The following is a 16,447-nucleotide window of genomic DNA, read 5'->3' on the forward strand; positions in this document are numbered from 1 at the left end:
TCCTCCAGTTGGTGAAAGTGACCATGAAGTGATCACTTGGATAGTGGCCAGTCATATTAAGACACTTGTGAGAAAGGGTTATATGTAGAACTATAAGGTGAGACATAATGGCAAACTCAGGAGGCAACTTGCAGCAATAATCATGGGAAGGAAATCCATGCTGCTTGGTCTCCACTCAGGAAGTATCTGGCAGAGGCAATGACTGAGTGTATTCCACAGGTTAGCAGATTAAATGAGGTAGGTGTAAAATGGATGACTGAAGAAGTGAAGCATGTAATCTGTAAGAAAAAGGCATTGTAAGGGTGGCATAAGATGAATGGAGATAATCAGTTACATGAGGGGTACGAAGAGCAAGCAAGGAAGGTGACTTATTTAGTAAGGGTAGCAAAAGTCAGGTATGAGCAGCAGTTATCAAATGATACAAAAAGAAATCCTAAGGAGTTTTTTCGATATGTTGCCATCAGAAGGAAGAATAATTATGGGAGGATGATGTTGGTCAATGATAATGGGAGAATGATAAACTCAGGAGGATATAGTAGAAGTGTTTAATGAACAGTTCATTAAAGTATTTCATTCCTGTGATTGTAACATAATGTAGAACATGAGAGCAGTGGGAATGAAGGAGGAACCACTGATGGTAAGTGAGTAGGAGGTATATGAAAAATTGAGTAAACTTGATGTCAACAAGATCATGGGACTTGATGGTACATCACTGCATGTCTTGAGAAAATGTTCTGATGTGTAGAAGTAAGGATGTTTTGATTCCATTGTACAAGAGTTTGATGCGGCTGCATATGAATTGCTGTGCACAGATTTGGTTTCCAGGTTTTCAAAAGGATGATGGGGGGGGGTCAGAGACGATTGACTAGGTTTCTGGTGTGTGGAATGTAGAATATGAGGAGAGATTGAGAGAATGCAAATTACAAAGCCTAGTGGATAGAAGGAAGAGGGGGAGACATGATTGAGATGTATAAGTTGGTAAGGGGTAATTACCAGATTAGCATGGATGAGATTTTTCATAGAATATCTGGAGATAGGGGAAAAACGAGAGGCCATCCCTGGAAGCTGTATAATGTGGGTAAGAGCATGGAGAGTGGTGGGTAACTGGAATGCATTGCCTGAGAGTGTGGTGAGTGCAGGGACAGCGAATGCATTTAAGTCAAGGTAGGATGATCTGTGCACGTGAGAGTAGAACCTCCAAAGATGAGTCACTTGTCTTCATGGCGGTCTGTTGATAATAATAATAGTTGGACAGACAGAGCCTTAAGCGCTCATTTGGCTTTTTCAATGCTGCCTTCTGGATGGAAAGGCCTTGGTTACAAGTCTATCTAGGACACAAAAAACCTTTATCAGAACTTTGCATTTGAACATGAGTGGGACAGTCTTGTATGGTAGTGACAGAGTTTGTTTTTTTTTTTTCACCCAGAAACTTGCAATTTTTACCCAGCAAGATAGTTAAACTGGCCAAAAGTGCATATGGGCACATATGCATCCACGCACGCACACACACACACACACACACACACACGCACATGCACACACAATTGACAGCCATAATACACTGTGCAGATGTGATTAACTACCTTATGAAGGCATGAATCAGGTTTCAAAGAAGTCAAATTAAATTAACTAGCTGTAACAGGCTACTGAGACTAACATGCACTGGAAAATAGTATAAAGGCAGATAACAAGGACAACCAGATGGTGGAATGTTGGTTACGAATACAAACTCAAATGTGTTGGACAGATGACAAACTGCTGATCTTATCAAAACTTAACATTTCAGTTTTAAGTATTTACAAGATTAACAATGGAGAGATTTTTTTATATGACAGAATGAAAGCAAAGTCATCCCTAGAAGTTGTGAAAGGAAGTGATGAATAAGAGGTTGAGAAGTAGTTCTTTTGTATGGAGAGTGATAAACCATGGAATGCAATGCCTCATGTGATAGTGAGATTGCAGAAGTGGATGATTTTAACGAAGTGGTATGAAAGACTGTTGTCTAAGATAGACCTCCCATGATGAATATTGCAATTCCATTAAGGTCCTTAATAATAATAATAATCCTTCCTGATTTATGCTTACATGTAGTCCCACACTTTACTATGCAAGTGTTTGAAACCAAATCCACAAGGTGGTTAATCCTTATTCCCATAGTGTCCTACATTGTATATTGCATGTGTTCTGACCAGTTTACCTTTGAGGGACAGAAAACCTGAGTTTCCAGGAGACAATGTTCAGCCGTGGTAAGAAACTGGCTCACTAACCATTTGATTGAAAACACCAGATAAGTGGTCCTGATCAACAGGGCTCAAACCAGGGTCTTTCTAACCAACCAAAGGGCTTGTCTAAACAAACTAAGCTATGGTGGCTGTAATAATAATAATAATAATAAATGCTGTGATGGCAGTTATTCATAACATGGTCATATTCATCCATTTCCATTATCTGTATTGGTGGAAATGGATGTAGACTTAAGTTGGAAATCCTACTGTTGGCTCCACTTTCAGGTAAATGTAGTTTTTCATGCTTTGCAGTAGTAACAATGACTACTTAAAAAGCTGCATGAAAACAATATAAAACAATATTTATGAATTATTAACTACCAGGTTTCACGTCTCATCATTGTTTAGGAGAAATACACGATGTTAAGACTCATGTTACAATATATTATGTTGCAAGACTATGTATTACAACAGAGTGACAAATTTACTCGATAAAGGAGATACATATATGGTAGTGTACCTGGCTTTTTCATAGGCTTTTGATAGACTACCACATGACAAGCTGGTAACCAAACTGAAAAACAGATAGGATTAGATAACAGATTAGTAAGTCAGACAGTTAATTGGCTTGTTGTATAGATATCAGCAGTCTGTATATGGAGTCGTATCCCAAAAGATGAGAATAACTACTGGAATGCTACAGGAATCTGTTTTGTAATCATTATTGTTTTAACTTGTATGTTTATGGCATTGGGACTGGCTAATCTGGCGATGTGTAGCTGGTTGCCGGTGATGAAAAGTTGGAAAGGGCTATGACAAGTAGAGCAGATGTTGTGTCCTTGCAGGAGGATCTGAATAGACTATGTGAGTGAGAAAATGATTGGAGCTATCAGTTTCATGTTGCAAAGACTACTTTAGAAGAATATCTTCAGATATTCTTTTTATAAAATATCTGGAGATAATGGGGAAGAATGAGAGGCCATCCCGGGAAGCTGTATAATGTGGGTGTGAGCAAGGGGGTAAGGAGTAGATTTTTCACATTGGAGAGTGGTGGGTGACTGGAATGCATTGCCCGAGAGTGTGGTGAGTGCAGGGACAGCGAATGCATGTAAGTCAAGGTATGATGAGCTGTGCATGTGAGGGTGGGACCTCTCAAGATAAGTCTCTTGCCTCCATGGAGGTCTGTTGATAATAATAAAGTGCTGAAGTGAATTGGGAAGGAGAGCAGAGATAATAAATAGTAAAATGGCTGAGTTGTGTGAGGTAAAGGATGTTCAATTTGTAAATCTGTAGAGTGAATTTGAAGGAAAGTTGTAATGGTTTAAAGGTGGATTGCATTTGAATGCGTTGGGTGTTGGACTTTTAAAAGTTAATGTAGTAAATGATCAGAGTCTACTTGTGAAGCTGGATAGCACAACTAAATTGATTGTACAACAGGTAGAAGATGGATATGAAATTGAAGATGTGGTTGCAGCAGCACAAGGTAATGGAATGCATAAAGGTGAGGATGAGACAGATAAGAATGGAAATCGGAGTCAGGATCAGGGAAACGGGAGTGGTCAGACCGAAGAGAGAGAGAGAGAGAGAGAGAGAGAGGTGTGGTTTAGGAGCTAGAATAGAGAATGTTGGTGCTGGTAGAATGGCCTCAAAGACACGAGGATTGCTATGTTTATAAACAAATGTTAGGAGTATTCAAAACAAGAGAGCTGAGTTTGTTGCATTGATTGAGTCAGTGTGCCCAAAGATAATTGAAATAAGTGAAATTTGAAAGTTTATTTTTCACTTGGTTAGAGTATAATAAAATTAGTTTAATCCTTTATCCAAGTGTGAGCAAACAAAGTTTGCGCCTGAAAGTATCTTCAGGACTGGGGTAAGGTGGTACAACACCAGACAACTGGTTGCAAAGGTGGAGCAAGCTATCAACACTCCTATCTCAGTATCTCCTATAATGCAAAACACATCTCCTTGCAGATATGTCTAATGTTATGCATTAAGGGAAGGGCCACTACCCAGACTAGTTTCCACCTTTATTGAGGTCTCTTCAGTGGGAGCCAGGCCCAAGTGGAGATACCAGGCAGAAGCATTAGCAGGTCATCTCTACCTATAGGAGTTGCCAAATGGTGTACCACCCTTTTTTTATAAATTGCTCTGGATTTAGAGAAAGATGTTGAAAGTTTATTTTTCACTATATAATTTTTTATATATAATTTTTTATATTCTTTTTTATATATAATAAAATTAGTTTAATCCTTTATCCAAGGTGTTGTACCACCTTACCCCAGTCCTGAAGATACTTTCAGGTGCAAACTTTGTTTGCTCACACTTGGATAAAGGATTAAACTAATTTTATTATACTATAACCAAGTGAAAAATAAACTTTCAACATCTTTCTCTAAATCCAGAGTAATTTATAAAAAAAAGGGTGGCACACCATTTGGCAACTCCTATAGGTAGAGATGACCTGCTAATGCTTCTGCCTGGTATCTCCACTTGGGCCTGGCTCCCACTGAAGAGACCTCAATAAAGGTCGAAACTAGTCTGGGTAGTGGCCCTTCCCTTAATGCATAACATTAGACATATTCGCAAGGAGATGTGTTTTGCATTATAGGAGATACTGAGATAGGAGTGTTGGTAGCTTGCTCCACCTTTGCAACGAGTTGCCCTGGTGTTGTACCACCTTACCCCAGTCCTGAAGATACTTTCAGGCGCAAACTTTGTTTGCTCACACTTGGATAAAGGATTAAACTAATTTTATTATTATGTGAAATTTGGTTGTCTGAGGAGGATGTGATGTCGGGAGTAGAAATGGAAGGGTATATAATTTTCCGGAAGTAACCTAACTTTAACCTAACATAACCTTGGTATCATCTCTGGGTTTGCCTCCAACTGATGAGACCTCAATAAAGGTTGAAATCAGTCTGGGTAGCCCGTTCCATAATGCATAGCATTATATATGTCCATAAGGGTATGTGCTTTGCATTATGGGATACGGGATACATTATGGGATAAATTAGTTAGGTATGTAAAAAGAATCCTGATGATTGACTTTAATTACAGGAATATAAAATAGAAGGAGGAGATAATGTATGGGAACAAGGAGTGTGAATTTGCTGAATTTCTGAGAGATAATTATCTTAATTATATAATTATTATATAATTAAGATAATTATCTTAATTATATAATTATTTGAAGCAACTAGAGGCTTTAATGTTTTGGATTTGCTGATAACTTCAAGATCTAGTTGTTAATGAGGTGTTGACACAGCTACCAGTTAGTGAGAATGATCGTGAAGTACTTATTTGAGAAGTGATGAAACAAAAAAAAAAGGTTACTGCCAAAAATGGATATACGTGGAAGTATAAAGTGGGTGATTATAGGAAGCGCTGTAGTCAGCATCAATATGTTGGGTAGATGAGCTGAGGGAAAAATGTTGACAATGCATGGAAATGCACAAGGCAGTATCTGACAAAATCAATGTATAACAGCATATCAAGGGTTAAGTGGGTAAATAGAGTAGGAGTGAAATGAATAAACAATGAAATCAAGCAAGCAGCAAGCTATGCTTGAAAAGAAAATGTTATGGAGGAGGTACAAGATAGTTGGTGGTGATCGGATCCATGAAGAGTATAAAGTGCAAGCTAGAAAGGTGACAAGCATGGTAAAGAAAGATAAGGTGCAGTATGAAAGGAGATTGGCTGGTCAGACCAAGGTTAACTCAAGGGAATTTTTCTGCTATATGGCATGAAAGAGAAAGAATGATTATGGCAGATTAACACTGGTGGATAGTTATGGCAGCAGAATAACAGCTTCAAAGGATATAGTGGAATTATTGAACAAGCACTTCATCAGCATATATCATACTGGTGTAATAATTGCCATGCAGTATATAGAAGAGAGGCAAGTATTAGGAGAATTGGAAGTGAAAGAATCAGAGGTGTGTCAGATGTCAGTTGGGTTAGATATTAATATGGCTGCGGAAATGGATGACATATCACCACGTATTCTTAAGGAATGTGCGCCACAGTTGGCTTATCCCTTGACCTGGTTATTTAATGAAAGTCTTGCAGTGGGTAAGGTTCCTAAGGAGGGGAAAGAAGGCAAAATAATACCACTCCACAAGCATGGTTCTAGGACAGAAGTTTACAATTATTGAACAGTCTGTATAACTGTGGTTGTGATCCAGGTGTTGGAGAGATTTGTTAGAAATAGAATACAGGATTGGGTTGATGGACATGGCATTCTTTATTATGGTTTATTTATTATCATATCTTGGCATTACTTTCACTATCTTCCTTCTCACACTTTTCTCTTCACAGTATCTACTGATCTCAGATTTCTCATCCTTCAATTCACATTATCATCCAATTCTTCTAGGTTATATGTTCCGATCACCGTCATCTAATCCACATTAACCTTGCTTCATGCCATAGTCCAACCATGCTTTACTGCGATGTCTTTCTCAAATTCTGAGTTGTTCTGCTTGAATTCTACTCTACACACACACACACACACACACACACACTGTGAATTATAGAATCTTCATACATGACACTCCTCACAGCTCCATCCATTCATTCGTTTCTTTCTGACTGGCATTCTTCTCTATTGCTTGTTTTACTTTGCCCTGGACACAATTTTTTTCTCATTTTCTCTTTCCCTTCTTCCTTCATTACCATAAATTTCTCCTACTCGTACACTTATTCACTATGCTTCAGTTGAATTCTCAAGTCTCTTAATCTCTCCCATCACTCTCCTCAACTCAGTATTCATGCCTTACATTTCCTCATCCAGTACCTTTGATTTCTCTCTCTCTCTCTCTCTCTCAATATCCTATTGTTACTTGACTTCAACACACTCTAGGTGGGGTTGGGGGAGTGCATCCATCATAATTGCTCCCTAAAGTTAAACTCATCACTACCTTAAGCATGCCTTCCTTACCCTCAAATGTACTACTTGTATATCTTTGCCTGCACTTACTGATTTCAAATTCACCCACTTCCTCTGCTACTGAAAGCTAGGTATTAACATCGAAATCATGCAGTGCTTCACATTTTCTACATTTCATGCACACATTCTCAGCCTCATCTGTTCTGCCATATTTTTAAGTGATGGGAGGTGTACCTGCTACAAGCAGGTACATCTCCTGGATTATAAATGCAAATAATTCAATCTACCACGCTACTGTTATATCGAGAACATCAGATCACTTTCCTTTCAGTAAAAGCTTACTTTTCTTTTATGGAATTATTATTACCCCAAGACCCCATGGAGTCATAGACTCATTTAGGACGTCCTTTTATCATGCACACAGTTCATCATACCGCACCTTAAACACACTCAAATTCTCTACAGACACCACTCTCTCAGGCAGGGCATTCCAATCATTCACAACTCTGCATTCAAAAAACCTGCTTCTCACTCCCCTTCTGACACCGTATTTATACAGTTTTCAGGGATGACCTCTGGTTCTCCCCTGATCTCCCACTGCTTTCTGTAGAACTTCTCTAACATTCATCCTATAACCACCCCTTACTAACTTGTATAGGTCTTTATCATATCTCCCCTCTTCCTCCTGTCCACTAGACTCTGTAAATTGCATCTTCTCAATCTTTCCTCTTATCCGACATTCCAGAGGTCAGAAACTATCTTAGTCAGTTGCTTCTGGACCCTTGTTATTATCTTGATTACTTAATGAATGAAAATAAGACTGATATACAATTACTGAACACTTCAGGATATCACATGTGTAACATTATATTATATTATGTTTAACAATATATTAGAAAATGTCAAATATGTCTTGAAAATATGAATGCATGGAAATTAAAACTCAATATCTATTTAGTTAATTCTGTAGTTGTCACTTTTTAAAATGTTTATATTTGATTAATCACATTTTAAACTTATGAATTCAAATGATTTACTTCTGTTTTATGCAATCATAGGAGTAATAAATTTATATTCATGCATACATACATTATATATATTGCTGTTCCAGAAGGTTTTCAGCCAACAGTAGATCAAGAAGATATGCAGAGTTCTGGAACAATGAGTAAATCAGCTTCACTTACAGCACGAACAGAATCACTGTCTAGTCAAGAAGGTTCTGGTTCATGCAGAGAAAAAATTGGTGGATCTATTTCTGTAGGACCACCACCACTACCATCTAAATTGCACAGCCAGACAGATGTGACATCAGATGCAGCAGAAGAGGAAAGGTCAAGGAAATCTGGTAGTCAGATAGCCCAAGAACTCTCTGATCTTGTGGTATACTGCCAGGCAATTAAGTTTAGAGGTAAAATTTTGGAAACTTTATGCATTTGTAATTATTATAAGTTTATATATCATCATCATCAACAACCATGGGTCCAATGCCCATAGGTGTCTGATGCCATCTTGATATGATTCTTCCATTGCATTCTATTTTGTGCAAGATGACTCAGTTTGTGTATAGAGTTTCTGCACCATTTGACAATGTCATTACCCTATTGTCTGTTTGGTCTCCCTTTTTTGTTCTTTCCTTCAATCATCCTAAACAGTAACATTTTTACTTTCCTCTCAACGTTCATTCTACATATATGGCCAAAGAGACATAGTTTCCTTTTGATTATTTTCTGGATCAGGTTTTCTTTTGGGTTGTAGATGTCCTCATTGTTCACTTTCTGGAACTAGCTTATTCTCAAGATCTTTTTATAACACTTCCTCTCAAATGCTAATATCCTTCTTTCAGATTCTCTCAGGCATACTAAGGCCTCACATCCATAGAGCGTGCTACTGAAGATACAGGTTTCTACAATGGGCAGTTTAGTTTGCATCTTTATAGCTTGGCTCTTCCATATTTTGTCCATGGCTTTTAAAATAGTTGTTGCTCTGGCTATTCTAATTTTTATCTCTTTTTTGGGGTCCAAGTCATGCATCATGTGTGTTCCACATTTTCCAGTTGAAATCTGTCTATGGTAACTCCTGTTGTCCAAATATCATTATTTTAGTTTTTCAAAGTTGACATTTAGTCCATATCTTTTTCCTTCTGTGTATAGTGTTTGCAGTCTTTTCCAGCCTTGCTGCATCTTCTTCAATCAGGATGATGTCATCTGCAAAGCAGAGGTAGTTTATTCTCATGCCATTTATTGAAATGCCTCCACCTTCTTCTTTAATCTTATCTGGTGTTCTTCCCAGATGTGTGATGATGATTGGTGATATTGGGTCCCCTTGTCTTGTGCCAAACCAATCTCCAGTCGCACCTGCTATCCTGATTTTTGCTTGTGCTTGGCTGTTTATATCTTTCAGCAGGCGGATCAATTTATTGTCCACACCATAGGATTCCCAGACAACCCATGTTATATTTTGGTCAGTAGTATCAAATGCTTTTTGGAAGTCCACGAAACAGCAGTATATCTTTTTGTTCTTTCTTCGAGCTTTCTCTGCTATTAGTCTTAGTACGAGTATTTGTTGCATGGTACTTCGATCTTTTCGAAATCCGGCTTCCTCATTAGGAAGATGTGCCTCCATATGACCCTTCAGGTGTTCTGTATCAGCACTTTGCCAAGATGACTCGTTAATGCGATATTTCTGTAATTGGTGCATTCTAAAACACTGACTTTCTTATGAAGAACAACTAAGACCAATTTTTTCCACTCTTCGGGAGCATACCCTGATCTCCATATCTCATTACATAGCTTATGCATTTCTTTTACATTTCTTTTGCATTTCTGATTCTCCCCCATATTTTAGCATCTTGCCTATTTATGTTGTCATCTCCAGGACTCTTGTTGTTCTTGAGATGTTTTATAGCCTTATACGCCTCCTCTTGTAAGATGTCATTTTCAAAGATCTCTGCTGATGGAGAGATTGCTTTTAGTTCTTTGATTATTTCTGTTGCAGTATTATTAATAGTTTGCTGCAATATCTTGTCCATCTGTGTATGATTTTGGTCTTGTTTATATATATATATATATATATGGGCACACACACACGCACACAGAGGCAGTCCCTCTGACTTACATAAACTTATCTTATGCAAATTCTAGGCACTAGTGAGTAGATTTACAGATTTTAGGGAGACAGTAGAGTGTGTGAATGTGTGTAATATGCCCAAGCGAGTAGGAAAGACCACGAATCAGAATGGGATAGTTAGTATAAGGCATCAAAATAGGGATGGGACAAATCGGCTTCTTCAAGATCGTGGCGCTAGTGAGCAAAGCACTGTAGACGTGTTTAAGTACAGCTCCTGATTGAGATAAGTTATTCTAGGAATAATTAAGTATATATTAAGTATTACATAGTACATAATATTGTTTCCTTTAATAGTTTAACGTGCCTGGGTGATTTTTGTGTTTTTTGAATATTTTAACAGTAAACTGATAGATCGATTATCTGTGCTCATGGCTCCCATAAAGAGGAACATAAAGATGGCATCCAGGTCACCATATTTGTCAGAAAATCTTAATTTAAAAGACTTGAGTCGGTGTTCTGTTTGCGAAATGTATGCATCCAGGAGAGTGGTTGGAGTCTGGTTAAACAACGATTGTGGAGTGAATGTGTGCAAAAAGTGTAAAGAATATGAGGATTTAAAGAATGTTTCAGATTGTGTGAATGATATTGTCGAAAGTGAGAATCTGGATAACAGCGATATTCGAGGTATGAACGAGGATATTTGCGAGGTAGTACCTGATAGCTGTGAGAGTGGCATTGATAGAGTGAATGAAGTTAAACATACAGAACGATTGAATGAATCATCGGAAAATAAAAATGACAACACTGACGCAATGAGTGAAATAGCTCTATTATGTGGAATGATACATAGTGTAAACCAGCAACGGGAACGTTGGCAAAAATCTTTAACAAGCGTACCGACTAATAATTGGCAAAAGTATGATAGAAAAAATAAGGGTATGATAGTGAGTGTAAACAAAATGAAAGAGCGTGTATTGTATGGAGATTCCCTAGTAAGAGGCGTGTTAGTTGAGAGTTTAACAAAATCGTACCAACCCGGTGCGACCGCAAAGAATGTGAGTCAATTAGGATGCAAAAACAGTGGGTGAAGGAATTGATAGTGGTAGTGGATACAAATGATTTGAAAGGAAATAAAAAGGCTATGAGTGAGAATGTGAAGGAATTGCTTGAGGTAGCAAAAGAAAAGAGTGAGAGAGTTAGGATGGTGAGTCTGTTGCCATGGCATGACAGTGAAGAGTATAGAAGGAGGGCCATAATTGCTAATGACTTTATGCATGAATTATGTTTGATGAGTGGTTTGGAATTTATGGATGTGTGGAATGAGTTTGATGGGCAAAAGGATTTATATAAAATGGATGGATTACATCTGAATGGATTTGGTGTGCAGAGACTTGAAAAGGTGTTGTCGAATGTGGTGGAAGTGTGGTTACAGAACCAAGGAAACTAAAGTTATTAAGGGGGGAAGGGAGAAGTAGATTTACAGATTTTAGGGAGACAGTAGTGTGTGAATGTGTGTAATATGCCTAAGCGAGTAGGAAAGACCACGAATCAGAATGGGATAGTTAGTATAAGGCATCAAAATAGGGATGGGACAAATCGGCTTCTTCAATTCATGTATACAATGCCAGAAGTATTAGGAACAAGAGAGAAGAATTTTTGGCCTTGGTTGGCACTTCCAGACCACAGGTTATTGGCATTAGTGAAACATGGCTGTCAGAAGATGACATAGCTAGTGAGATTGAATGTGAGGGGTATGGTGTGTTGAGGAGTGACAGGGAGAATAAAATGGGGGGTGGAGTGTTATTGATGATAGCTGATGAGCTACAGCCAAGAAGAATAGAAGTGGAACTGCAGGATAGAGAAAAGAGCATATTTGAGGCTATTTGGTGTGAGATTGAATTTTAGCAGAACTAAATATACAGTTGGGTGCTGCTATAGACCAGATGATGGAATAGATGGTGGAGATAGTATGCATAAGCAAATAGAAGAAATGAGTGGAAGGAGGGTAATTATTATGGGAGATTTCAACTATGGTAACATTGATTGGAAGAAGGAGAGGACACAAGGGAGTAAGGAATTGGATTTTATGAGGTTATTAAGGGATAACTATCTGCAACAGCATGTAATGGAAAATACTAGGGGTCAGAGAGTGCTTGACCTGGTAATTGCATCTGAGAATTTGACTGTAATGAATATGACCACGTTGCCACCAATTGGTGAGAGTGATCATAGGGTCTTGACTTGGGAGGTGGCTAAAGGTGTGGATATTACAATTAAGATGGCGTACATGTGGAATTATCAGGCTGGTAAGTATGACAAGCTTAGGAGATTGATTGGTTCAGTGCCATGGCATGTACAACTGCAAGGGCTAGAAGTTGATAGTGCATGGGAGGCGGTAAAGAAGTGTTTTCCATGAGGCAATGGCTGACTGTATACCTAGAGTCCGAATAATAAATCAAGTAGGGGTTAAATGGATGAATAACACCATTAAGCTTGAGCTGCAAAAAAAGAAACAACTATGGAGGGAATTTAAGGAGAAAGGTGACCGGCAGGCACATGAACGGTATAAAGCGCAGGCCAGAAGGGTAACGAGTGTGGTAAGATAAGCAAAAAAGGATTATGAAAAAACATTGGCCATGCAGGCTAAAGAGAATCCTAAACAGTTTTTTCGATATGTTGCAAGTAAAAGAAAAAATGTATATGGCAGAATGATTTTAAAGAATGCCGATGGTGAGGTAACCGAATCAGCTGATATAGTTGAATTACTGAGCGAGCATTTTGCAAGAATATATCTTCCAGGTGGTGACATTGCAGAAATGAATGAACCAATAGATTATACGGGAATTGTGGTGAATGAAGTGGAGGTGAGTAGTCTATTGCAAAACCTCAATGTCAATACATCTGTAGGATTGGATGGTATACCAGCTCGTGTTGTATGTGAAGCAGCTAAAGAATTGTCAGTACCCTTGATCATTTTGTTTAATTTGAGTCTCGGGTCTGGGTTAGTCCGAAGGGGGGTAGAAAGAGGGGAAAATAGTTCCACTGCATAAAGGAGGTTCCAAGACTGCTGTTGTAAATTACCGACCGATTAACATATCAGGAATCATTGTCAAGGTCTTGGAGAAATTAGTCAAGAGAAGAATACAGGACTGGATAGATGAAAATGGGATACTGTATGGGGGACAACATGGTTTTCTGAAGGGTAGATCATGCCTCAGTAACTTGCTCACGTTTTATAACACAGTGACGGCTGAACTGGATAAGGGTAATGGGTTTACAGTGATTCTACTGGACCTTGCCAAGGCGTTTAACAGGATACCACATGTTACTCTAATCAGTAAACTGGAGCAGATGGGGATGGATATAGGGTTGGTGAGATAGATAGGAGGGTGGTTGATGGAGAGATACCAGAGAGTGGTTTATTCAGGAGTTGAGTCCAAAAGATGGCTTGTGACTAGTGGTGTGCTGCAGGGTTCTGTTCTTGGACCACTACTTGAAAAGTAGTGGTCCAAGGACCACTACTTGAAAAGTTCTTGTTCTGTTCTGTTCTTGGACCACTACTATATCGTTAATGAACAAATGTTCATTAACGATATAAGAAAGGATCTGAGAGGGAGTGTTCACTTGTTTGCTGATGATGCAAAGTTTGGTAGAGCAATTGAGTGCACAGGATGTCAAAATTTTGCAGGATGATTTGGATAGTTTGGAGGACTGGGCTAAGGAAAATGGATGTCAAATTAATGTGGCAAAGTGTAAGGTTATGCATTTTGGAGTGAAAAGATTAGCAGCAGTATATCACATTGGTGGAACCATACTCCAGGAGATTGATGAGGCCAGGAATTTGGGAGTGTTGGTGGATAGGGAGTTGAAGTTTAGGGGGGCACATTGCAAAAGTGGCCAAAACAGCTCATCAAATCACTTGGTTGCTGAAAAATACTTTAACAAGCAGAGACAAACAAGTTATTGTTCCTCTATATTGAGCCTTGATAAGTCGCCATCTAGACTACTGTACCCAGATATGGGTGCCAGTGTTTCTTCTTGATGGGGAGGAGGTGGAGAGGATCCAGGTGACCAAGATGATAGCAGGTCTGTGGAATGAACCTTATGAGAACAGGTTGAAGATTTGTGGGTTGCAAAATTTGGTTGATAGGCAGAAAAGGGGTGATATGATTGAGACATTCAAATTACTGAAGGGTTTCTATAGGATTAATCCAGAAGATATTTTTGAGAATAGGATTGGTGGTGGGAGGACTAGGGGCCATACATGGAAGCTGGGCAAGAGTGTGGTTAGCAGGGGTGTTAGAACTAGGTTTTTTTACTTGGAGAGTGGTGAATGAGTGGAATAAGCTGTCAGAGTCTGTTGTGGGTGCTATGACCGTGAATGAGTTCAAGGCGAGGTATGATAGATACTGTGTGAATGCCGAATAGTTGCTCTTGACATGATGTTAAGGCCTCCCTCGATGAGTCTGTCGACTCCTTGGAATTGCCTGAGATAATAATAATAATAATAAAATTCTGTGGAAGGGTTGAAAATTGGTGAATTATAACTTTTACTTCACCTGCCTATATTATTCACAGGCCATCTAATGGCAGTCTTCTGTGAAGCAGACACCCCACATAGCACATGCCTGCACTTGCTGTACTCTCACTTTCAACATAGACATGCTATATTTTTAGTCTTTTAGTGCTGCATATTTTTATAAGAAAAGTCAAACAGCAGTCAAATGAAACATTTTTAAAAAATTTTCTCATGCTATTTATACTGGATTGTATTACTTTGCATATTAAAATCTAATCTCCATGTGAATTCTCTGACTGACACAGAAATAACCTTTAAAAAATGTTAATGCACTACTGCAGACACAAACTATGAGCACATGGGTGTGAATAACTGGTGAGGGGATTAAATCTAACTTACATAAATTTTGCAATGTATTTCTTACATAAGTTGAGAACTGCCTATATGTATATCCACATCAACCCCATATACAAGAAAGTATAAAAACCTGTGGCTTATCTGTGTTGTGTGTGGAGATATAAGTGAAGGTTGGGAAAAAAAAGTTTATATTGACATTTTTTTTTTTTGAAGAATTGGAGGTTGTAGTCCAGGTTTACAAACTGGATTGTTCACAATGGCAACCTACTAGAAATGATTAATGGGTTTTGAGTTTGGAATATGGAATATAAAAATTTTGTTTAAGCCTGGATCTCTTTAATATGTTATTCATGCAAAAGAAAATTACAATATACAAATCTTAACTATACAAGAAACCAGATAGCCAGGGTATAGAAACCTACAGAAAAATAATAGAACAGGATACTACTGTGGAATATATTATTCACAGATATGAAAATCGTATAGGTTTTAAGGTACATGATAACAACTTGCCATATGTCAAAACCTTCACACCAGCAGATGACTGACTATGTCATATCGATATTTCTGCTTATTAAATTACTTAAGGAAATTACAATGTACAAAGGATATAAATTAAATTAAACTTTAATCTATAATTCCAATATTTCGGCAGCATCACATTTCCATTTTCGCAGCAACCTAAAATTAAGACACGTGCAATCAGGCACTACACACAGTAAATGAGGACGAAGCAGGAAGCTGTTGTTTCTCCAACAGTCCTGATGATGCCCCCTAACGAGCTATGTAGGTATTCTTGGCCGTTGGGCTGAAGCTCTTCTGATATAAGTCTCCTAAACATGGGGCAGTCTCATGCAACCAAATTTGTTGAGGTTTGGCATGTTTCTTAGGGCTGAGACTGATTCCATGAATAGCCTTTCAAATTTGAATTTACTATGGTGTATTACCGTGGTTTTCTTCCACCGTATTCTGTGGTGTGAATACAGAGCATGGTCTGCAAGACCAGAGTGGCTGTACTGGTGAAAATGGATGAAGTCCTTGTGTTCTGAAATTCTGATATTCACAATCCTACCTGTTTGGCCAAAGTAGGACAGTTTACAGCTGCAAGGGACCTGGTATACACCAGGTACATCTAAGGGAAGTGGTTGGTCTTTTGTGGAGTGGATAAGGGACGCCAATTTTCTGTATGGTTAAGTCATGTTTTTTTAGGATTTTGGTAATTTTTTCCAAGGTACCTCGGATGTAGGGAATGGTGATGGATTTAGAGTAATCCTTGTTGTGAAGGGGGGGGGGGGATTTGTAGTTCACTGGTTTCAATATTTTTTGGGTGAGTAGCCATTGGCTGAGAAAGTGTTGAGGATGTGGTTTAGTTCTGTGGTTAGGGCATTGTCA

The 16,447-nt window shown here is 38.5% G+C and overlaps 1 protein-coding gene across 1 annotated transcript in view; it reads left to right on the forward strand.

Annotated features, from left to right (window-relative positions):
- LOC150106422 (uncharacterized) overlaps window positions 1–16,447 on the forward strand; it is a 766,385-nt gene that overhangs the window by 512,791 nt on the left and 237,147 nt on the right. Inside the window, exon 35 of the mRNA XM_090392993.1 lies at window positions 8,225–8,521. Coding sequence (XP_090249119.1) covers window positions 8,225–8,521 — 297 coding nt within the window. The remainder of the gene's footprint in view (window positions 1–8,224; window positions 8,522–16,447) is intronic.

The sequence above is a fragment of the Typopeltis vanoorti genome, chromosome 5 (genome assembly GCF_054136105.1).
Source record: "Typopeltis vanoorti isolate ZY-2024b chromosome 5, IOZ_Tvanoo_1.0, whole genome shotgun sequence".
Taxonomy (NCBI): domain Eukaryota; kingdom Metazoa; phylum Arthropoda; class Arachnida; order Uropygi; family Thelyphonidae; genus Typopeltis; species Typopeltis vanoorti.